At 41.0% G+C, this 23,720-nt stretch overlaps 1 protein-coding gene across 1 annotated transcript in view; it reads right to left on the reverse strand.

Moving 5' to 3' along the window:
• Positions 1-4,669: 4,669 nt before the first annotated feature.
• The window catches only part of UBE2N (ubiquitin conjugating enzyme E2 N), a 19,249-nt gene continuing 198 nt past the window's right edge, over positions 4,670-23,720 (reverse strand). The window contains exons 2-4 of the mRNA XM_041409817.1: positions 6,263-6,509; positions 5,981-6,121; positions 4,670-5,354 (exon numbers count right to left, since the gene is read on the reverse strand). Of these exons, the coding sequence (XP_041265751.1) occupies positions 5,314-5,354; positions 5,981-6,121; positions 6,263-6,509 (429 nt within the window). The 3' untranslated portion in view covers positions 4,670-5,313. The remainder of the gene's footprint in view (positions 5,355-5,980; positions 6,122-6,262; positions 6,510-23,720) is intronic.

Here is a 23,720-nt window from a genome sequence, read left to right on the forward strand (position 1 = left end):
CAAAGCACAACAGATGGCAAGAAAGGCAGAATCATTAACTTTTCCAAGACTTGGAGAGATTGTAAGAATCTTCAGTCTTGAACTGGAAAAGTTTAGGTGTTTTTTTAAACTTACCCTCTTTCAATACTCTTAGGGTCTCAGTGCTGCTGTGGCATTAGGCAAGGCACTGCCTCCTTGGCTCAAGTGATGAACACCACCACATCCACATCAGGACAATGCTCCACATAAGGAATGGTGCCACCTCTTAACCTGCAGACTCAGCAATCACAGGCATTTTCTGCTTGTGACAATCTGATTGCTATGGGCTATGCACCACCACCCCAAACAATGCTCTCTGACAATTTTCTTCCCTTAAATAAGCATGAAATACTGCTCAAATAGCCATTTTAAGATGGCAAGGGGTCACTGAATGTGTCTGCTGTGTGATCAGCTGCTGCTTGCCTCATGGCCCACGCACACTGCTTTCAGTAGCTCAGTGGTAGCACTGGTTCCCAGCAGCTTTCCCTCATTTGTTACCACCAGATTTGATGGATGGGCAGTGTGAAGAAGCATTACAGCCATGTATGATGCTGCCCAAAGACCACCAGCTTGTGCACTTACCCTGCTGTTGGCTTACCTGTGGCCTAGTGCCCATTACATCCAGACAGATTTTGTAACAAGGCTCTTGTCCTAAGGGCCTTTTTGCTGTCATTCAACTGCTTCACTCTCCTAAATATTTTCTTCTTTCCTGCTTTCTGGCTATGACACTAATGCAACCTGTCTTTGAATAAGGTAGACGAACATCCACAGCAACTGAAGGAAGAAAAAACACCATTAGAATCACCTTACTGTGTCTTGTGAGATTAGTCTGCCCTTGATAATTGAGCATGGGACCACAGACATTCTTCCATAAATTTACCAGGACCCAGCCTAAGCCTTCAGTTTTACCTGGAAGAACACTGTATTACTCATGAGTAGCTGATGGAAAAATGACAGCAGGTATTCAGGCTGAGACAAGCACACCCACTACAGCAAGCAACAACTGAACATCACACATGAAATGTTTCAGATTTATAAATGACCTCGTAAGCCTTAGTAGGCAACTTAGGTAGGAAGGTGCAGATTAGGCCTGAACCAAAAATACTCCTTCACTGCAGCTCTGAAGACAAACCAGCTTACACAAGTATCTGGAACAACCTTGCACAAGTACTCCAGTCAGAAATGATTTTATGTGAAATAATTTGTATTTACCTTCCTAAAAAATGAACTAATAAAAATGCTTCTGTTACATATCACATTTCTATCCATCTCTTTACATGGGAAGGCTCACACTGTGGTAAGTACCTGTTGTTTCTACCTTCCAGTGCTCAGAATTCTCCTTCAGGTAGAGCACTTGGTCTCAGTGATGAGCTGACCAACAGTGACAGCTCTGTAGCAACTGAGCTACGCAGGTGTGTCCTCTTAGGGTACAATTCCCTTTCCTAACCCAGCTCAGCCAGTGGGTAGTGTTCCCCTCAGCCCTTCCACTGGAGCAGCCTTTACCCAGAGATACTCTACTTGCTCACCTAACCCGTTATCAAAGTGTTGAGGGGAGTTCATGAAAGCAAACACCACAGATAAGGCAGTCATGCTGCTTGATGCCTCTTTAATGCACTTCAGTGCAACACAACAATTAAATATTTGCTTTAAAATCATCTTGCACACTTCCACAGAAAAGGCCACAATAAACTGTGCAAACTCCATCCCAGCAGGCATGTGATTGTTAACCTTGTGCCATGCTCATAATGCAACACAGTTCAGCAAAGCTCAATACATTTATCAATTTGACTGCACTGGAAACTGTCTAAACTTGCAAGGAGGAAAGCCTTGTACTAAACCAGACAGATTTGAACAGGCAGGCAAAAAAACCCCCAAAAAACAACAAAAGACCCCACACACTCCTAAACAAAGCCAAACAAACAAAAAAGTGGGGGAAGCACGGGAGGGATGCAACACATCCTCTGAGCTGCATACCAGAGCAGTCTCCTCTGAGGATTTCTAGGACAGAAGTGCTGCTCTTCTCTCTACAATGTGGGGGGAAGCCACAAGCAATTGAAAAGTTATAAGAGAAGTTAAAGATTATCTTTCTTATTTTACCAGATAGAACTCTTAGGAAATTTGTTGCACACTGATGGCAGCCCACTGCAGTTAAATGAAGCTCAGTGCCTAAGTAATGAATAATCACTCTTCCTTTTATTTCAGTGTCATATCACATTACAGTCAAGACATGTTATTGACAAAACCTACCAGACATTTTACTTTAACCCTCAAAAAAAAAAAAAAACAAAAAAACCCAACCCAAGAAGAACAAAATATAAATAGAGATGTCACAATTTTTGATGTCACTAGTCCATTAAGATGTTCCACAATAGTCTCAATGTGTTAGAAATACAATTACTTGAAAGCTATCGAAGCAATGTTTCACTTGGTTTAGACTAAAGTCAGCTAAGATACAAAAAACCTGTTCCATCAGTTTCCAATAATCATACACTTCATACCCATGACAGAACATGGCTACATGTGAAGAGACCACCACTGAGTGTTTATGCAAAAACAAAAGTCTTCCTCTTGATCTACAGAAAACTACTGCAAAAGTATTTTGCATGTGTGGTTATAGAGCCCATATGATAACCCAGGCTCAACAGCTGCACAGTTACTACCCAAACACTGACACATAAAATGCAATGCCATCACTCTTGCTCAGGATTTTAGGACATTTGACACATAGCACCAGTAATGGTAGAGGAAACCCATTTATTTTAAAGTTACTGTAAATTGATCCAATAGACACATACTAAAAATGGAGATAAAACTAACATTCCCTAAAAGACATCTGTATTTGCTTATCAGCTGCAATGGTAGATGTAAGAGAAATAACTGAGTTTCACATAACAACTGGGAATATACACCTGCTTAACTGAGGAAAAGGTTATATCTTACTAGCTTCAAAGAATTTAGCCTGTCACACATTCCTTGGCACAAGCTGGAATGAAATCCCCAGCTTGACTTTATACAGGGCTCTTAAAAGAGGTTTAAAATTAAAAGAAGTGTTATTTAATATACATTATCTGGGTCTGGATTCATTCCGCCTATGAAGATAAAACTGTTTAAGCGCCAGCTCAGGTCTTGTTTCTCTGCTGAAGGGAGGGAAAGCCACTCTCAAACAGGATGCTTAGGTGGGTCTGACTGTCCTCTGGGGGTGCCACCGGCCTTTGCACTAGAGACAGAGCTGAGGAAAGCTGCATATGTAGTGTAAGATAAAGCATTAAGAGGTAGGTGAAGTGAATCCAGAGACCACAGCACAGCTCACTCATTTTCAGCTGCCTGCTACAGAAGCTCTCTCTGCTACCAGCAGATCCAGGACACAGCCCAGCCAACCCCAAAGAGACATTTTTAAGAATGGTGCTTACCCACTCTGAAGAACACGTTACAAGCCCTGGACCCAGCTTTGGCTTACATTCAACACAGACACTACTTTTAAAACAGGATTTTTTATGACTCAGTTTGGTGGAAAAGTTGAATTCTGAACCATTCTTCAACCATGTTGGAGAGAACTCCAGGGGACAATACCAGTTACTAGCCACTGACAGCACTGTCTGTTGGAAAACATAGTTTTAATAGATATTCTTCATCTTACATAAAAGCACAATAAATACACCACATTCTATAGAAATTTCAGATGATACTAGAGGAAGAAGAGGTGAAAGAGGGAGAATACCAACAGACTACATAACCATGCCCCTGAACTGCATGACAAAACACTCCCTACTGCAACCACTACAAGCTGTCATTTATACATTTCAGGTTGTCCTTGCCAAAAGCTTTTAAGCTTTTTGTTTGGTTGGTTGGTTTTGTGAGGGAGAGAGCTTGGGGAAAGGAAGAGAACAGAGATACAAGAAATGAAGGGAAGCAATTAGATGGGTTCCCAGAAAAGATACTGGTCTCCTAGACAGGATGCATACACAAAAAACAACGATGAGAAGGAATTTTTTCATCACTTTCCTTCCCTCCAATAAAGAAGCTTTGTTGCTATTTAAGCTGACTGGTTGCTCAAGCAAGTAGCTTAATAAGGCTTGTAGAGAAAAACCAGTGGTATGAGTTGCTAGCTCTAAGTGGCTAAGCAGACATCAGTCAACACATAAGCTGGCTCTAACAGTGGTTCTACACAATGGATTTTCAAGTTAATAGAGGGCAGGAATTAAAAGAGGTTAGAAAACCTTGCTGCTATGGAGACACTCATAATTAGTGCTGTCTTTTGCTCTCAACCTTCTACTTCATTCTGGTTATGTCCATGAAAACACACATCATCACGTCACTAAAATTAAGTTTACAACTGTTCCGTCAGAGACTTGTTTCTAAAAGTCATTCCAAATGCAATTTCATATTAAATTGGCCAGGTAAGGTCACCCACATAACACAAACTAATAAAAAAAAGTCAGGAAACAGATGAAGAAAAACAAAAAAACAAAACAAAACAAAACAAAAAAATCAAAAAAACAAACACAAAAAAACCCACTAGTGAATTCCCCGTCTTTACTGTTAAATCTGTCAGACTGGTGAATAAAAATTGTCAATTCTGGACTCAATTTTTTTAAATACGATTGTCACAGAGAAATGAAAACACAGCAAAATAAACTATACAAAGGCAAAGTAGAATAACAAAAAATATTTTACTAAAACATAAGATTTACAGGAGATTTTCCAGACAAGCCATACAAAATGGTCACAAGCTTTTTCTTGGAGGGATTTTTCTACGCTTGACAGCAGAATCACTATAGTATTAGTGAAGGTGATGGATGTTTAATGTTCCCATTTTTTGTTCAAACAATGAAGCTTGTCCATCTACAGCGTCTAAGTTAGACTGGGCTAGAGGGTATATTCTAAAATATAACTGGTTAGCTGCTTTAACCAATGCAATTAGCATCACCATAAAAAGGGAGGAGGAGCCCACAAAATTAAAACAAAAAGCCCCGCAGCTAACCCTGCCTACCTTCATTCACAGTGCTTATACTTAAACCATGACGGGAAAAATGATTAAAAGCAGAGATGTGCTGCTGCTTTCAAACAATTTCACAACAATCCAGATGATACTTCTAGCCTCTGCTCATGCGGTACAATAGTGAATTAGGACAAGACACAGATTTGCTAATGTGCATTTAATCACCAAAGGACTGAAGATGTCTGGGCTTTTATTCTGTAATGTTTCTAAGACTGTGTCCATTAAATGCAAACAAAAAAAGGAAGAGGTCTTGGCAGAACAGGAGAAGTGATGCACACTTGATGTTCAAAGCGCATTTAAATATTATTCATGGCATATAGCCTAGTCCATGCTCTGGCTGTAAAGAAAAAGAAACACATTTAAGAAAAGATGCAGTTTTCAGGCTTGATTAAAGTAATTTTAAATTCATATTCTTAAAGATCTCTTTTATACTACTGCTGCAAGCACACAAAAAGTATCAGTTCTGAGATTTTTAAGTGCAATTTTGAATTCCAGCAGCTGTCAACTTTTATATATTATAGAAGCAGTCTGACAGTAGTGGATCCAAAAGTGAAGAGGCATAATACAGCAACTCATCCATTCCACTATAGCCTGCAACAGATGCAATATCAGAGATGTACTTTCCAGAACCTGTTAATCCATTCCTTAAGCCATAGAGGACAAGCAGCAGAATGCTCCTTCATTTTACCAGAACTCCAAATCACACAGACTAGCAAATCAGGACCATCAAAAATCAAGATAAAACATATCAAGAGAGCTTCTTCTTCTAACAGGCCTCGCAGACTTAAAAATAGACAACTGCAGGCACATTCAGAACACCTGGACTATGACTGTATGCAGTAATTTTGTTTCTTCAACCTGCAGATATAAAACCAGAGGTCAGGTTTTACATACCCCAGCCAGTGATTAGTAAGCCACTCCTAAAACTAGGGAAACAAAAAAGAAAGTTAGAAGATACATCACCTGTTTCTATGGCTTGGGCTTCATTGGTCTTCCATTGCTCAGCTACATCATTTGCTAGTGGATCATCTGGATTGGGAGCACTTAACAAAGCCTGGATTGATAGCAGAACTGTACGAATCTGCAAAGCTGGGGACCATTTATCTGAAGAAACATTTATGGCACTATGAAACACCATATTCTCCACAGTCTACAGAAATATTAAGTTTTTCCAGATTAAATAAGAAGCAAGATATTCTTTAAACACAAGAAAACTCTCCTTAGGGTCAACTTACAAACACTTACCTTTCAAAATATCTAAACATATTCTTCCCAGCTTGTCTACATTAGGATGGTAAATTTTGGTCATGAAACGTACTTTAGGAGCTGCCATTGGATATTCTTCTGGAAGGAATAGTTCAAGTTTAAATGTCCCACCCTCAAAGGGGGAATCCTGTGGACCTGCAATGACCACATGAAAATAGCGTGCGTTGCTTTCATCTGGCTCTGCTTTTATCCCAGGGACTGGCTCCGCCAGCAAGCGCTGGGTTTCCTAGAAGAAAAGGAAGCAATGAAATAAATAAAACCCATTTAAAATAACCATGACCTGTACAAACCATTTTAAAAGCAACAAGCGTCCATTTAGCCTATATTCACAGAAACTACGTTAAATACCTTGAAGTCAAAGAACATCTGCAGAAGGAGATGAGGCTGTGGTAAACTGGTACCCATCTCCTGTCAGGTCCTCACCTGCTGTGTGTTTCTGTAACACACAGTAATAGATAACTCAGCTGGCTTCAATTTTCTTAACTTTTGATTGAACTATCACCAAGCTGCTGTGTTTTTCTCAATATACTTAAAAGCACTTTAAAGAATACCACAATTAAAACACCAAAAGCATCTCCCATTCTACCTTAAATAAAAACTCCCATAAGTGAAAAGCAAAAGGGATTAATCACCCACAGAAAGTGTTCAATGTTTACTCTTAACAAGAGTGGACTGGTTTATTAAGCTGAACATTTGTCCTGGAATCAGATCCAACTCCAAAGAATTTAAAGTGCTACTCTTCTGCAACACTAAAGGTGTATATTAAGGATGTTTTATATATTTAAACATATATATGCATAAATAGCTTTGGTGTGAGCACTTTCAGCCTACACATAACCATGTTTAAAGTCACCCTAACAGACAGTAGAAGACAGTCAAGATGTTCTGTAAGCAGCAAAATTAGGGAAGGCCAGTCTCCTACAGAGACCTGGTTTGTTTGTTGCTCCATTCTTCTGCCAATCCTACCTCAGGCACCAAGCTGTGACCATAGCTAAGAGGTGCCCATCCTGCTAATGCACTGAGCAGACAGACCAAGCCCATTACATCTTCCTTTCCTCTGCTGTCTGTCTTCACAAATCTTATGGGCACCATTCTAGCTCTTATAAAAAAATCCCAAGGCCAAAACAGGCAAAAGGACACTAGGCAGGGACAAAAAAATCCTGCTAAAGCCTCATTTCCTCACGCAATTTTAGTCCCATTTCCTCCTTCCTTCTAGGAGTGCTTTTACTGTGCACAGTTAATTTTTTCACCACCTTTCTGTGTTGGCTTTCACAAAGAAAAATCATCCTGTTTCTACTGACAGAAGATGTCAACTTGTAGGTGTAACATTAATTTATTATTTCAGTTTTGTAGCATATTTATTCCATATATCCACAATAGCACTTCCAAGGATGGAGCACCCACAATTTCTCTGCACAACCTGTTCCACTACCTCACCACCCCCACAGTAAAGAATTTCTTCTTAACATCCTATCTAAATCCACTCTCAGTTTGGATCCATTTCTCTTGTCCTGTTAGTACACACACCCTTGCAGTCAGCCTCTCTCCAATACAGTAAGTCTCTCTTTATACAAGCACAAAACAGATTACCTCTACCTGACTAAACAAATTCTTCAAACATAACCACACTGCTACATTACTGTTGCAGAAATAAGTGTACACAGCATTTAAGTGATATGGCTGTCTTGATGCAGTTAAGTAACACCTCATTTTACAAAAACTAATCAATACATAAAGAAGTAAAGTCATAATAATTAATTCCAAAATCCAATTACTCATCTCTGCATTGTCAAGGTCTACAAATTATAATATAGAATTTATTACTATGTATATCTGCAAACCTAAAACTAAATTTATCTGGTGTGCTTCCTTGTTGCAACTACATATTGTCTAGTTATCTGCATAGACATTAGATGCAACTTACACACCTCACTGGAAGGCCATCCAGGCTTCTTAGACCTGTTTACATTTACTTCTGTGAGTATATTTATATTATACACATAACTTTATGAATTACTCATTTGTATTCTGCTGGCTATTTACTTGTACACTAATTGTGTAGAAAAGCAGTCATAACAAATTCTGATAGTTTACATTCAGTGGGTTTGAAAAGCCAGTAAGAAACTACAGATAATCCCTGAAATGCATAAACCATTCTCAGTTTCCTTCAGCAAGCTGTCAGTACGAGTGCTGCCTCAGGTAAATGGGACAATTTGGGTTTCTGCCTGTGAAAGACCATATACTGTTGGACAGCTCCGGCAGAGGAAATGCTAAATATAAACTAATGTGAGCCAACTGAAAACTTAAAAATAAGGAACTTATGGAAAAGTTTTTAAACTTTTACACAGCCGGACTTTGCCAGAGATGTGCTTGCAAGCAAAGCATGGCTTTGGTTCTGATAGGCACGCTCAAAGACTATTTTTTAATATTAAGGGTAACACATTTTAATAGCTGGGCTGATCTCAGCAGTCCCCAGCTCCCCCTCAGTCACCCCAGTCCCCAGACTGCATCCCTAGTTATGCCAGGATGCTGACTGTAACTACACTGGGGAGCCAATCCTGGCTTAAAATAACCCAGAATCAGCAGCTCTCTGGCAGCAGCATCAGCACTTCTACCTGCCAGCAGATCTGAGGGAGCAGTGCCTGGCTGCAAGCTGCACGTTCTGCCACTAAAAGCCATTTGTCAGTAAACAACAGGAGAGCCCATATACGAGAAAAACAATTCTTTCAATGCAGGCACCCCTAAGGGACTGTGAGCCTGTCACCTGCTCAGAAAGCCCTTCATGCCTCCACATTCTATGACTGTGGTCACCTTGCTATAAAACACCCCAGAAAAAGAAGAGCATTTATGATGCATACAGCCACTTGAGCACTGAGCCTGCTCTGAGCCCACACGGGCCCCTTGGGGAACATTAATATTGGATGAAAATTCCACAGAGGCACATCTTGCTCTGTGCACAGAGCTCCATCCCTATCGGTGTCACTGAAGCTGTTTCCAAACAGGAAGGAGGATGAACACCTGTGAGGGAACTGGCTGACGCTCATCTTTCACACCTGCCAGGCTCTGCTGCAGCCGAGAGCAAGCACCAGGCTAAACTTCTCCAAAACACTCAAAACAAAAGGCCACGATCCCATGAACACACGCCACTGCCTTTGCGCAAAAGCTTCAGAAAACGTGACTTTTTAGAACTGTATAACACAAGACAAGCTTGTTAGACTGCAAGGAAGACAGCAAAAATGCCATTTATTGAGTGAATGTGCATTGTTTGTACTTAAATACATCAACACCTAAATTCTAAATAAGGGTTTTGTCCTGCAATTATGAAGATATTAACAATAATATCTTAAATATATTTGGAGGGACACCACAAAAAAGGAACAGAAAGGGAGAAATTAATCAAAGTTACATTGTAAGGTCTAAGCATATAAAATGCTTAAATATACAACTAGGCCCAATTCTAAAGTGATTATAGGGATTTGATTTCCACATTTTAGCGTAAGATGGACAGTTGCAGACATGCTGATGCTAAAATAAATTTTATTGGCCATGAAACTTACAAAAAGAAGTCATATTTGAGAAAAAAATTGTGAGTACACAGGCAATGCTATGCACTTGGTCACAGCATATAAACAGGTCAAGAAGCTGACCTGTTTATAGATTTTAATTCTTTTAAGTGTACATTATCAATTAAAAACCAAACCAAACAAACAAAAACAAAGAAACCAAAAAGAATCACAATAAAAACACTGCAAAAAATAACCACCTACCACCCTGTACATCACCCACAAGAGAATGATGAGATGTGGACAAAACAAGGAAATGTTGAACTACACATTGATCTTATTCTCTAATTCCCAGAGAATGGCTACCCAATGAAAATAAGTCTCCCAAACACATTTAAATAAATAAATGAATGTTTAATTTATTTTAATTAAACTTTTAACTTACCACCTTTATCAACTAATCAGGATGATGGAACATATGCAATACTTGACTTCCCACGTTATTTTAGGCAGACTTTCTTACACTTTTTTAACTGAGGAAATGAGGTTTATGCACTCTGTTACTTCCCCCTTTTCCCCCAAAACTGCCTTTGTCCAATTTCAGCTGCTCTGTGTGTTTTGTAAGCTGCCAATGGCTAAGGATAGCCAAGCTCAGCGCTACTGCAGAGGAAGACATGAACAGCTCCAACACTATTACTGCTGTTTGGCCAGTTTATTCCAACCAAGTGTATACCATCCTTGCCCAGCAAGAACCTCTGACAATAAGGATAAAAAGAGCTGGAACACACATATACAAACATGCTAAAAAGGAAAAATAATAAATTCAGAGAAAACTGGGTTTTGCAGTTCTGCTGCTCACAATAAATGTTTTTACAACAGAACAGTTAATTTTGTCTCCAACAAGAATACAAACTCCCATCAAGTAAGTGTTCCAGAATCATATTACATAGTAGTTTTTATTAGCTCTCCTCTAGCACACTGAAGTTTCACAGAAGATATTTCAGCACTTATTTTGAAAGCTCTAGAGCTTTCAGTGAAGTTCCCATTGCTGCTGTATGGCAATTATTTCTATTTGCCATACTCTGCAGTGTTTTTAGAATGAGATTTCTTCTCACTCCTCTATTTACTCCATTTTTTCCAATTCCAAGTAATGTAAATTTCCATTGACTAAAATAAATTAATAAAGTCAAAAGGAAGATACATTCCAGACCATACTTGAAAAAAAACCAAATCTGACAATCGCAACTGATTATGCCTCCCCCCTTTTTATGCCTCCCCTTTTTTATTTTTAATTAAGTGGTTAGAAAACACAGAAGTGTTGAAGGTGTTTTGACAAGCAAAAGCAAAGCTTTCCTTATTAACACAGGTGGCCTGCAGCAGAGTGACAGATGATACTGATGGGACAGATGGTGTAGCTGACATTCTGCACAGCTATTTTTCTATAAAGACATTAAATTGAAAACTAATTGTACCTGAGGGGGAAGAAACCCTCAACCTGTTTTTACAGTAACATGTGAGCATAGGAGCCTCAGGAAGAGAGAGCATTGTGATCTTTGGAAGAGACCAGCAGAGCAGGAGGTGGGGGTGAGGGCTTTGGAGGTTGCCAAGACTAAGAGAAGGCGCACAATGAGGAGAGATGGATCTGCAGGAGAGTAGGTTTCATTCATTCTTTCTTTGAGCTATTGCTTGGTTATTCTGCTTTCAGTCAAAGGGGGAAAAAATCTTACTGAAAAGCAGACATAACCACCAGTATTCTCCTTGTTCATACACACAGAGTAAGAGTACTTCTTTAAGGAAGTAAACTGAACAGCCTAGAAAATGCTTCCATACAGACATACAGGAAAATCAACTGCTAATGAACATGGAGGTATGAGCAAACATACAAAGGAGGAATCCATTAGAAATATACTATTTCAATCACTTTCAGTCTTCCAGAAGTGTTTACAAAAGCCTCAAGCTGTCAAGGTCCTAGTCAAAACGACTAAGAAGATTTCTGTGTGCTACCCTTTTGAAAAACAAAAAGTTACTTCAGGAGTCTTGCTTGCTATCAACAGTCTAAGGCAGGACCAAACAAATAGTGTCAAAATACAAAAGCAGCAAATACCACAATCAGAAGACTCACCTATGCAAGTAGTTGCAAAAAAACCCCAAATGTTATTTCTCCTAGCAAAGCTACTGCAGCTGAACTGTAAAGCTTCTCTGTCTGACAGAGACCACTACAGTACTGAAGGAAGGAATTTTGGCATGGAATTAGACAATTTTCAAAGCTTCTTCATTGCTTTTTTAGAAAGGAGAACTAATTTTTGCTTGGATAAACAGTCCAATTCTGCTCCCTGTGCTACAGCAATAGTTAACCACCACAAATTTTACACTGCCTGCCAAGTGACATGGCTAAAGCAGTTAGGAACAGATCAATATTGAGCACCCATAAAATATGTGACCTTTAAAGCTACTGTGTGAATGCCACTAGAATTCAAGAGAAGCTTGCCTGTGAAGTCAGCACAAACTAGCTCAGAGAAGAAATCCAAGCTCCATATCTCTAGACAAATGTGCTTTGCTTAGTAATTCAGCTACCTGCATTTCATTTTCCTGATACTCCAGTTTTCTCATTTCACATTCAATTTACTGCTATGCAGATTATTTTAATAAATAAAACATACTGCTTATTAATCCACTAATACTGTGGTCTCAGTGAATGTTACAACTGAAGGAACACACTATTTTACAGAATGGTCTTCTGGTCCACATTATCCTTTAATGTCAGCTGTGAAATCACCTAGTGAGCTTTGTAAAATCCATTAGAACAAAGGTAGCTTAGAGAAATCATACCACCTTACAGGGCCTGAATATTATAGGGTGATAAATGATCAGCCACTGAAGAAGGGAAAGGAAAAACCAAATTTGTGGTGCCTTTCCGGTTCAGCCTATTATGCACTTCCACTTTTGCCTGTATAGCTGTCTCTTGACCTCATGGTCTAACATAGGAAGGGCCCAATCTGGAAGAAAATAAAAGAAAGGGAAAAAGTCATTCAAGAGAGAAGAGTCCCTGATGCAGTGCACCAGATGTTCCACGCAAACACCTGTGCCAACAAAAAGCAGGGGGCAAGCACATGCTCTCAGAAGGATGGGAGAAGATTCCTTTTGCTGAAGGTTTAAAGAGCTGGGACTGCAGGGCTAATCACAGCAGGATACCAGTGTAACAGATTACTATTCTGTAACCAACCTAAAAAGGAAATGCAGAGCCTTCCACCTCATTCCAAAGGAAGAGCTTAACTACCAACTAGGCTAATTTCAGTAACAGACGATAAACTACTAAATTAAAAGTCTTCATCCATCTATAAAAGTCTTAAACACCAGACTCTGCAGATCTCTAACAGTTATAGAAGAACCTTTTCCAGCACTAAGAGTACAGTAAAGCATTCTAATGGCTAGCAACTTTATGCTAGTACCTTAAAAAGAAAGATAATATTCAGAAGCTGACATATCTGTGATAAAATTATTCAGAAACTTCAAAACACAAAACATTAATAATGGCCTCTTACATAAAGAGAAAACACCGCAGGTCTTAAAGCTATTAAATATCTGAAATAGCACAATACCACATCTTTATACAAAGTCTCAGGGGAATGATTCTTTCCTCATATTTTCAGTAGCACATTTACTAGCTCAATTCTCTAAGCAGTAGTCAAGCAATTTCCCTTCCGTATCACCTACTAAGACGGAGGTTACACTCCAAGTCCTCTCTAATCTACGTCAGACAGTGAGAAAGTGTAGGCAGTATTTACCCTTACTTGTAGGTTCAACTTACCCTACCTTTATTCTGAACAGATCAGGGAATACAGATGATGGATGTGGACTTAATCTACAACAGGAATTACAGCTCAAGTATGAGAATTTATTGCTGCCACCTTGCCAGAAATGACCATTCTGCAAATCTACTGGGAAAGCACACCCTGACAGCATTCTCAATGCAACTCAGGAAAAGCGAGCTAGGTCTTCTTAACTACATCTGAAAAATGCTGATCAACAACATCAAATCTCTGCTGCCCTCCAGCAGAGGACAGGAACTTCCAACAGAAACCATGGAACAGCTGGCACTGGCTGCGGATAAAAACATCTTCCACCAGTACAAATGAAAAAAAAAAATCTGCATACCCCTGGACAAATTTCTTCCACAGGGACTACAGGAGGTCTCCAAACAGCCAGCTACAAAATAAACTTTTCGGTAACCCTGGCCATTTACTTTTGTAAAAATAGGATGCAATGCAACACCGTAGAAATAGTCCCAAAATGGCCAAAAAGAAGTGATACTTGTAAAATGAAAAAGGCACCCCAATTGAAAGAAATCCACACCAGCTTGCCCCAATTTTTTTTGTATTTGGTATGATCTAATTCAAATGTATTACCAACTGAGCACCTGTACAGGGTGTATATGTCAAGTTCCTGGCTGCAAAGGGGCTCCAGGGGTGACCAAGAGCTCTACCTCACCAGACACGGCCAGCTCCACAAACATGCCACAGGACACGGGTGAACCCTTCAGCCAAGCTGGTGGCACACCTGGGAAAATGTATTTAAGAAAGGACAGAAAACAGCACCACACAGAGAGAAGAGCAAGGGGGAAAAAAAATAAAAGTTTGTGAGCAAAACTAATGGGAACAGCAAGGTCAGAGAAGGAGAGTACGGACGAGCTCCAGGCACTGGTGCAAAGAGTCCCTGTAGCCTATGAAGGATCACAGTGGAGCACATATCCATCCACACTGTAGCCCATGGCAAGGGCCACTCTGGAGCACAGGAAAAGTGTGAGGAGGAAGGAACAGCAGAGAGGAGCTGCTGTGGACTAACCATGAACCCCCATTCTCCACCCCCTTGCATCCATCAGGGACAGGTGAGTTGGGGAGCAAGGAATGAAGGACTGAATTTGAGTACTGGAAAAGGGTGGCAAAGGGGTTGTTTTAATTTTGTCTTTGTTTCTCACCATCCAATTCTATCTTACCTAGAAGCAAGTTAATTAATTAATGTGCCCCAAGTTGAGCCTGTTGTGCCATGATGATTATCAGTAAGTGATCTCTCTTTGTCTTGACCCATGAGCTTTTCCTTCTTATTTTTTCCCCCTGCCTGGTGGAGGTGGGGAGAGAGTGTGGCTGGGGAAGCACCTGGCCAAAGTCAGCCCACCTCATCATAAACCATATAGTACTTTTTAATCTGTGTTTGAGATGTTGTATCCAGAATTACTTTTAGAGAGAATGCACTAGACAGTTTTGGACTCTATGGATGATACTGAAAATTGAGAATTTTTGAGAAAGAGATGACAGACTTAAAATTAAAACCACTAGCTCCATTTCCTGCTACAGCTGAAATAATAACACTTATCACTTGCAGAGTACCACACATAACAATTTATGTGGGAGAAAATGTGATGAGGAAAAAGAGAGATCTTTCAGTTTAACTGATTGCTCATCAGTTATTTCAGTATTTGCTTCCTGAGGGAGATCAGACATTTGCTGCCAAATCCTCCAGAAAGATTTCTAAAACAAATGAAAAGACACTACCAAAAGCAAAAATCAAAGAGGTTTTTTTTTAATTACACCTAAGTTCCACTAATTTTTAGTCACTGAGAGTGGAAGTCCTTTGTTTCATTCTTCATTGGCTGTTGAGCTTACAATTAAGTCAAATTGCTTTTCTACCCACAAGTTCAGCACAGTTCTCAGTCCTTCTCGATTAACTTCACTCACACCTGTAACTACCTCCACCGTTTCCTTTCCTCATAAAATGCAAGTCTGCCTGAATGGGAAGCTTTAACTTCTCAGCAGCAGTGCTAGTTTGAACAGTCATCCTTCCAGGTACTCCCCACATCAGCCCAAGTGTTTGCAAAGTCAAATAACAGATGAGATCACAGAACTGAAGTGGCTTAAGAAATAACCTTTATTGCAGAGCTCTGAGCCAAATCAGTTCCTCAGTCTAAGTTCACCTCAGTGGCACAAAAACTTTTGGTTTTGCATCAGCACAGTCCAAGCTGAATCTGTTCATACAGGAAGGCTGTTCAACCTGAATCAAAATCACAGAACAGCCTGGGTTGGAAAGGACCTTAAAGATCACCTAGTCCAACTCCCTTGCCATGGGCAGGGACACCTCCCACCTAGGCCAAGTTGCTCAGAGCCCTATCCAACCTAGCCTTAAACACTTTGAGGGATGGGGCATCCACAACTTCACTGAGCAACCTGTTGTAGTGCCTCACCACTCTCACGGTAAAGAACTTCTTACATCTAATCTAAACCTGCCCTCTTTGAGTTGGAATCCACTCCCCTTGTCCTATCCCTATATGCCCTTGTAAAAGTCCTTCTCCCAGTCCTACTTTAGGTCCTGGGAGGCTGCTACAAGACTGAGCCAGACTGATCACTTCACAACTTCCGGATAAGCTAACTTCACTAGGTGGTAACTTCTTCGCTTTGTGCAGCTCTCTGCAAAAAATGGAAGTACAATAACCAACTTCAGCATTTCAATTCAGACTACACAGAGAATACATTTCTTTCACACTTTCATTCTGACCACAGGTAACCCTTGCCAGTTACTGACCGCAGTTAACCCTTGCCTTCCAACTACATCCAATAGTCCAGACTAATTCTGGGGTATGATATAGAAACTTAAGGCACTAAAGTGGCACAGAGACTTTTAAGTTATAATTACTTGCCAAAGGACAATTCTTTCCTGTCTGACTGCGATAAGGGGGAAGATCACACTGATCTCCTTCACCAAGGAGTGATAAATTGCACACAAGAAGGTAAAAAAGCATGCACATTTTTGCTTTGATTTCTGAGGGGGAGGCAATATGAAAAAGTGAAACTTATCAGTCAAAACTGTCTTCTACATATAGGGATAAAGCTGCCTCAGACAACTACAAAGATTTAATTCAAAACTTAGTATTGCATTACATCACATTTTGGCACAAATTCTTCCAGGGTCTATCAATTCACTGGCTACAACTATGTAAAGAACCTGCTGTAACCAGCATTACTGAAAACAAATTGGTTACCTAAGCAGATATATTGTCAGAGAGACTTCAGAATGTTTACATTAAAACTGTATCACTGTAAAACCACTTCATTGAAGAAAATCTTCTGAAAGTAACATTACCTTTTAGGACAAATTAAAAAAGAATTAGCAGCAAAGCCCATTCAACTGTAAAGCAAGGGTCAAACATCATAAATAGGAGGCTACACTTTGGCTCACAAGAATCAGCCTCCACATGAATTCTCTTCCTTGCCATATAATTCCCAAGTGTCAGCATTCAACATACCCCCACTTCCTGGACTCATTACTGGCTAGTGTCTCTTGTACATTAATGTTTCTACCACCCTGCAGGTCCCCAGAATCCATCACTAGCTCCACCAACACCACTTCCCGAAAAAAAAGGCAAGAAAACATGTTCAAAGTGTCAACATGTCAAAGGCATCAGCTGTTAAAAAAAGAATAAAACAGTTGTACAGCAGATTTAGAAAACATTAACTAGTACTTGATATACAGACAGTTGCCCAGCAAACTGATACTACAGCTCTGCTAAGCAAGCACTGTGAATGAACTCTGGATTGCTCACAATCCTCTCACACACTTCTGGCTCTCTAAATCCCATCACCACACAATTTTAACCACTGCAAAACCACTTGCAATGAGATGAGCCCAAATGTATTCCAAGTAACAGTGTTTTCCCAGAAGAAAAGAAAAAACCAAAACAAAAACAACCAGAATCTACCCACTCTTGGAAAAAAGACCTTGTAGCCAAGCAGTAACATGAAGAGGGGCATTTTAAGGTCAGCAGCACCTCCCCCAAGAATGACCTCATTCTCAAATTTTCCACAGCAGATTACAGGATTTTGGAACTGCAAATCTGAGATCCTATGCAAATTCCTGAAGGATTATCTATGTGATAGCACAGATAGAGCTTTTCATGGTGAATCTCCAGCTATTGTAAAGTAAGGCATAACTGAATTCACTAAGCTAAGAATGCAAACCAATCCTGCAGTTATACTGATGGAGCACATTTGTACTGGAGGCTTGCATTCACATACGGTGCAGAGTTAACAATCAAAGTGTGGTTAATGCAAACAGTAATTCATACTGAGCTTCTGTCCAAATGCTATCTACGCTGGGTTTGCATGGCAAGGGTCTGGTAGTGGGGTGGGCCCACTGAGATGCTTCTGTCAGAAGCTGCTGGAAGTTTCCCCCATGCCCAATAGAGCCAGTGGCAGCCAGTTCCAAGACAGACCTGCCCCTGGCCAAGGCTGAGCCCATCAGCAATGGTGGTAGCACCTCTGAGGTAATAGATTTAAGGAAGAGGAGAAAAAAAACCCACAACCTGGGCAGCAGCGGACAAAGAAAAGAGATTATGTGAGAACAACTCTGCAGACACCAAGGTCAGTGCAGAAGTAGAGGGAGGAGGTGGTCCAGGTGTGGGGGCAGAGATTCCCCTGCAGCCCAAGGTGACACAGGCTGTCTCCCTGCAGCCCATGGATGACCCCCTGCTGGAGCACGTGGATGCACCCATAGGAGACTGTGACCCCATGGGAAGCCTACAGTGGAGCAAGCTCCTGGCAGGTCCTGGTGAGAGAGAAGCCCATGCTGGAGCAGGTTTGCTGGCACAATGTGTGACCCACGTGGTGTGAACTTGTGACCCACGCTGAAGCAGTCTGTCCCTGGAGGACTGCACCCTGTGGAAAGGACCCACAGTGAAGGAGTTCATGAAGATTGTAGCCTGTGGGAAGGACTCATGCTGGAGAAGTTCATGGAGGGACCCCATGAAGGAGTAGACAGAGTACAGAGAGTTCTGCCCCTAAGGAGGAAGGAGTAACAATGAAAACATGTGACGCACTGAACACTTCCCATTCCCCTGCACTGCTGAGGGGTAGGAGAGAGGAAAATCAGGAATGAAGTTGAGCCCAGAAAGAAGGGTGAGGTAGAGGGAAGGTGTTTTAAGATTTAGGTTTCATTTCTTATTAACCTACTAGGATTAGACAGGTAATAAATTATATTAATTGCCCCAAGTCAAGTCTGTTCTGCCCATGACTGCAATGACCAAGTGATCCCTCCCTGTGATTCTCTTGACCCAGGAGCCTTTGGTTGGAACCACTCTCCCCTGCTCAGATGAGGGGAGGGAAAGTGCTGTGTCCAGCCAGGGTCAATCCACCACACCATCTATGGCAAAATTTGCAACTTGCTTCTCACTATTAATCCACCAGTCACAAGTAACTACAAAAATGTGATTTTGTTTTGTACTATTACACAAAACTTGATGATACTCTGAAAGTCATCTAAACCTAACAGACATATACAATATAAAATAACTGCATGCACAGCAATAAAAATCCATTGGTTTACTATAGGTTTGTGCCTTAATGTTGCTCAAATATTATACAAGATGATCCAAACAGGATTATTGCATCTATCTGGGTTATCTGCTTGAGTTTTCCTCAGTTTTTATTCTATAGGGTCTACTGAAAGCTTCTTTAAGGAAAAGGTTGTGAAAAGTTACCAGGGTCCTCTGAAAGATCTGTTATTAAGACTCCACATTTTCTTTTTAGAACATAACCTGACTAGACCTAACTGGAAGGTTTTCTTATCCTCTGGGCTGAGCCTTCTTCTCAGCTTCTCCCCACTACCTGCACAAAGCATCAGGCTCCCACTGCCTGCCTGTACACTCCTCGTACTATCCCAGCCAGCCCAGAGCGTATTGGTCACCTGGCAGGAAGACTCAGCAAGGGTTGCAAAACAGCACACGTACTATCTTTCTACACTCGGGGAAAAGAGGGAGAGAAGAGCAGGGAGAAGATTCCAAAATTTTCACCCTTCTATCAAATTTCAAGTTATCCACAAATGGCATACAAGGCACAAAAAGACACTACATTCTCTGACAAATGTCAAGGAACAGCATTCTTCAGAAGCAATGTTTCCTGTACCTAAGCACCAACCAAAGAAATACAAAATACCACCAAAAGGTATTAGGTTTACCTCAAGTCTTTTTTATTTAACTTTTTTTTATTCAGGAAATAAAGTGGTCAGACATGTCACAGAAATCAAAAAGTAGGAGTGACTTAAATTTTCATGTGGAGACAGAAGTCCATGCCTCAAAAATTCACAGCTTTCAAGGAAAAGTAAGAAACTTCAAGTTGGCTGCCAGTAACACTTTTAAAGAACGTCTGGAAAGTTCCAGTTGCTGACTAAATGCCTGATTTAGAAAAAAACCTCAAATATATAAGTCTGATTATACTGACCTCTACTATAGAATGCTCTAAGTGCCTAGCATCACACACAGCAAGAGAATCTCCATAAAACCTCCCAGAAATTTTACATTTTGAAGTAGCATTTTGTAGCTAGCAATCCAAGAGTTCCCAGAGTTTCAAAAAATACAGCAAGCAGGAGTTCACTGCAGATAATAGAAATAGCTTCACACAGTAAATAGCAAGGAATGTGTATCTCAGACAACACCACAGTATCATGCAGGGGAGGAAATCAAAGCCTCTGTAATTTAACACTGATAAATTCATTAGAAAAAAAAAAAAATCTGAAGTAGCCTCAGCTACTGCTTCAGATGGTTACTTCATGATAGGAGCAGCTGCACTGATTGTAGCAGAAGCACTAATAACAACTGGCTACAGTCAACTTAGAGACCTGTGCCTCAAATCATGAATGATGAGATCACTGCAGCAATGAAAACAGCAGGGAAAAAACACTCTAAAAGATTATATGGGGCAATATTATCCATTCCATTCACGTACTCTGACTGCACTTGACACAGCAGTGAGGTGGATTGAATGTCAGCCAAGAAAAAAATTCAGATGCAATTCAATTCCTTACTCGACTGGAGGTACGTGACTTTGCAACATGGGCAAGAATTGATGGAATAAGTGCTTGAAAGTAAAAGTCACTGGGCTTATTTATTGTCTGTTGCAAAGGCTCACCTTTTAATAGTCACTTTTTGGAAAGAAGTTTACAGCATAAAAACCACACATCTATGTAAATGCACCAATAATACATTTTCATTTTATCCTACATTAATAGGTTTTTCTGTCAAGATGATTCTCATAGGACCCCTGGTGTTGAACTACTGAAGAAGACAAAAACACCTCTTCTCTAGTCACAAGATTCAAGGTTTTCCAATTCTGATTTTGTCTTTAAAGATTCAAAACCACCTGAACCAATGTCTTCCACTCACCATTTGTGATGTGCTAACAGTCATAATTCTAAAGCAAATCATCTTTTGAACTTACAGACCATTCCCACACACACACTTTATTAAAGTCCGTTTCTAAGTAATCTGAGGACAGCAAATTGAAAATAATTCTGTGTCGTTATAGGATATAAGATAACACGACGCAGATACACTGCTGCTTTCACGGTAGGAAAAGGGGTAGTTTATTTTCTGATTCTTACATTTCTAGATTTCTAAAGGTGATAGAGGATTGGAGGGTGAAAGTGCCACCTCTCTAGGGACACTGGATGAACTAATAGTCTATTAAGTTTCTCTTCTTCTATAAAAGAATGCAAAACAATAAGTTGCTTACAGAAAGTATGTGAGAAAATTTAATATAAGAATGCAAACATCAGAAGGTTTAGAAAATCTTAAAAAATCAAAGCAACAATTCTGTATCTTCTGCAAGAACTGCTTTACAATACCCATACTGTCACCTTTTCATTGAGCTTGAAGAAAGTATTGGAAACATAAACAGAGCTCTTCCACTGCAAGGAAAGCTCCTGCTCTCCTCCTGGGCTGGATGAAGCCTGCGCATAGCAAAGACGCAGGCTGAGGAGTACAGGGCTGCAAGTCAACCTGAGAGCCCGGCCATCTGCCAGCAGTCGCTCAAGACAGGGAATGCCAACTGCATTTGGAGTGGCCAGCCAGGCTCAGGACTTCATTTCAGCCCAAATATGCTCTCCTGGCCCCAGACAGCCACCAGTGGTCTCTCCTGTATGACAATACAAAGAGTGCATGTGGCAAAAAGGGAGAAGGTCTTTTCCTAAAAGTAACCTACGCCATTTATTTATCATGAAATTTATTACTGTGCATAGCTTGAAGATTTAATTTTCTTTACTGAAGTTATTTCACCATTACTCAGCTCTTTCCTATCTCTCTCTCTCTTCCATTTCCTTTCCTGATCTTTCAAATTCTCACTAGCAACTGAGTTCACTCCCTCCCCTCACTCTAAGGCACCCAGAACAGGAAATTTAAAACTAAAGTCAAAATTGGCATGACAATTCTCACTCAAGACTCCTGAAAACTTAAGCAGGCATATTTCTGGGTCCGCACTCTGCAGCTGTGATATTTCAAGATATGACTTTGCACATTTTTGAGGCTGTAGTAACTAGTCAGACTCAAGTCCTAGATCATATATACATGTGGCAACCTAAGGCACACACAGCACACGAGCTGAAGAGCTGATCACCTAACACAACCAAGCCAAGATTTAATAACTCTAGTCTGGCTGCAGCCAACTTCCAACGCACACATGGAAATACCCAATCCACCATATGTCTAAGGGGGATCCTTCATAGAAAATCTGGAATTTCCAGGACTCTTTAGCCCTCCACTTTTCTTCTTCAGGAGGAAAAGAAACAGTCCCACATCACCACACATTTTTGAAGTGAGTTGTGCAAATTATGCCGGTGGGTTTTTTTTTAGAAAAGCACAAAGAAAACAGAAATACCAAGAACAAAATTTATGCACCAGCATAAGTAGGTGCACTTCTCAGTTGTATTCTGGGGACGTGTCAAGAGCAATGAAAACTTAACACAGACACCAGCCTCATGACTGAGCTTACTGCAACTCTGTGATAAATACCAGTTCCACTGTATTATGAATCACTGCTCCCTATCACACCTGAAATACATTCAGATTAGCATGCTGCACACTCAGGCAGCTGGATAGGCGTCAAAATATTTAAGATTGGTCTTGTTTATTTTTACTACTTACAATTCTGAGCACTAATCGTAGTTTAGTTCTGTTTCACAGAAGACAAGGCTACAGAAGGCTACTTCTGCCTTATTTTACCTCATCATCTCTATCACCTACTTTTCTTAGACAAAATAATTGTAATTTTTTTATCCACTATTTAACACTTTCTAAATTCATTTAGTTAAAAACTAACATCCATTCACTTGCAACAAGCTATGATGATGCTGTCATTTCCTGTGAGGGTTAACGAACCTACTGCAATCGCTTAATTACTTTTGTAAAGAGAATGATCACCCATTCGAGGGCTCCACTTCTCACCACTACAAATCGAGTAGGAGACAGCAGCGCGGCAGGAACAACCACATGAGCTATAGGACCGAGCTATGTTTTCATAGCTTGCAAGACAGCTACCTGTATCTCCAGTAAGTGACACCAAATTACTCAAGTCTTAAGCTGGAACTGAATTCGGAGGATCTGCTGAAAGTACCCCAAAGTTAAGAGCCCTTGCAAAGCTGGGCAAATCAAAGTCGAAACGTGATACCGAACGGCCAGCACGTCACGTTAACAGGGTAAGGGCCGACAGCTCTGAGCAAGCTTAGCAGTAACCAGGCTGTCCCAGCGCGTAGCACCGGTGCCAGCGTCCCGCCGCGCAGACAGCTGTGGCCCAGGTTTGCCGCTCGCTGTGCTCGTCCCTCACCGCACAGTAGGAAGCCGAGCACGGCGCCACCGCCGCCCTCCCCCGGCCCAAGCACGCCCAGAGCTGTGCCGGGAAGCCGGGGCCTGCCGGAAGCCCCCGGTGAGGAGCCGCAGGGCGGGCAAAATCAGAGGGGGGTGTGCCCGGTGTCCTTCGAGCTCCAGACCCCGACGGGTGCGCGGACACCAGCGCTCGGCAGCACCGGGGGCCGCGGGGCGCCGCCGCCGCCCGAGCAATCCCCGCAAAGGGCGCGGGCCCGCGCGCGCCAGGAGGGCCCGGCCGCTCCCGCCGCCCGCGCAC

This window comes from Onychostruthus taczanowskii, unplaced genomic scaffold (genome assembly GCF_017590055.1).
Source record: "Onychostruthus taczanowskii isolate IOZ18803 unplaced genomic scaffold, ASM1759005v1 scaffold31, whole genome shotgun sequence".
Lineage (NCBI taxonomy): Eukaryota > Metazoa > Chordata > Aves > Passeriformes > Passeridae > Onychostruthus > Onychostruthus taczanowskii.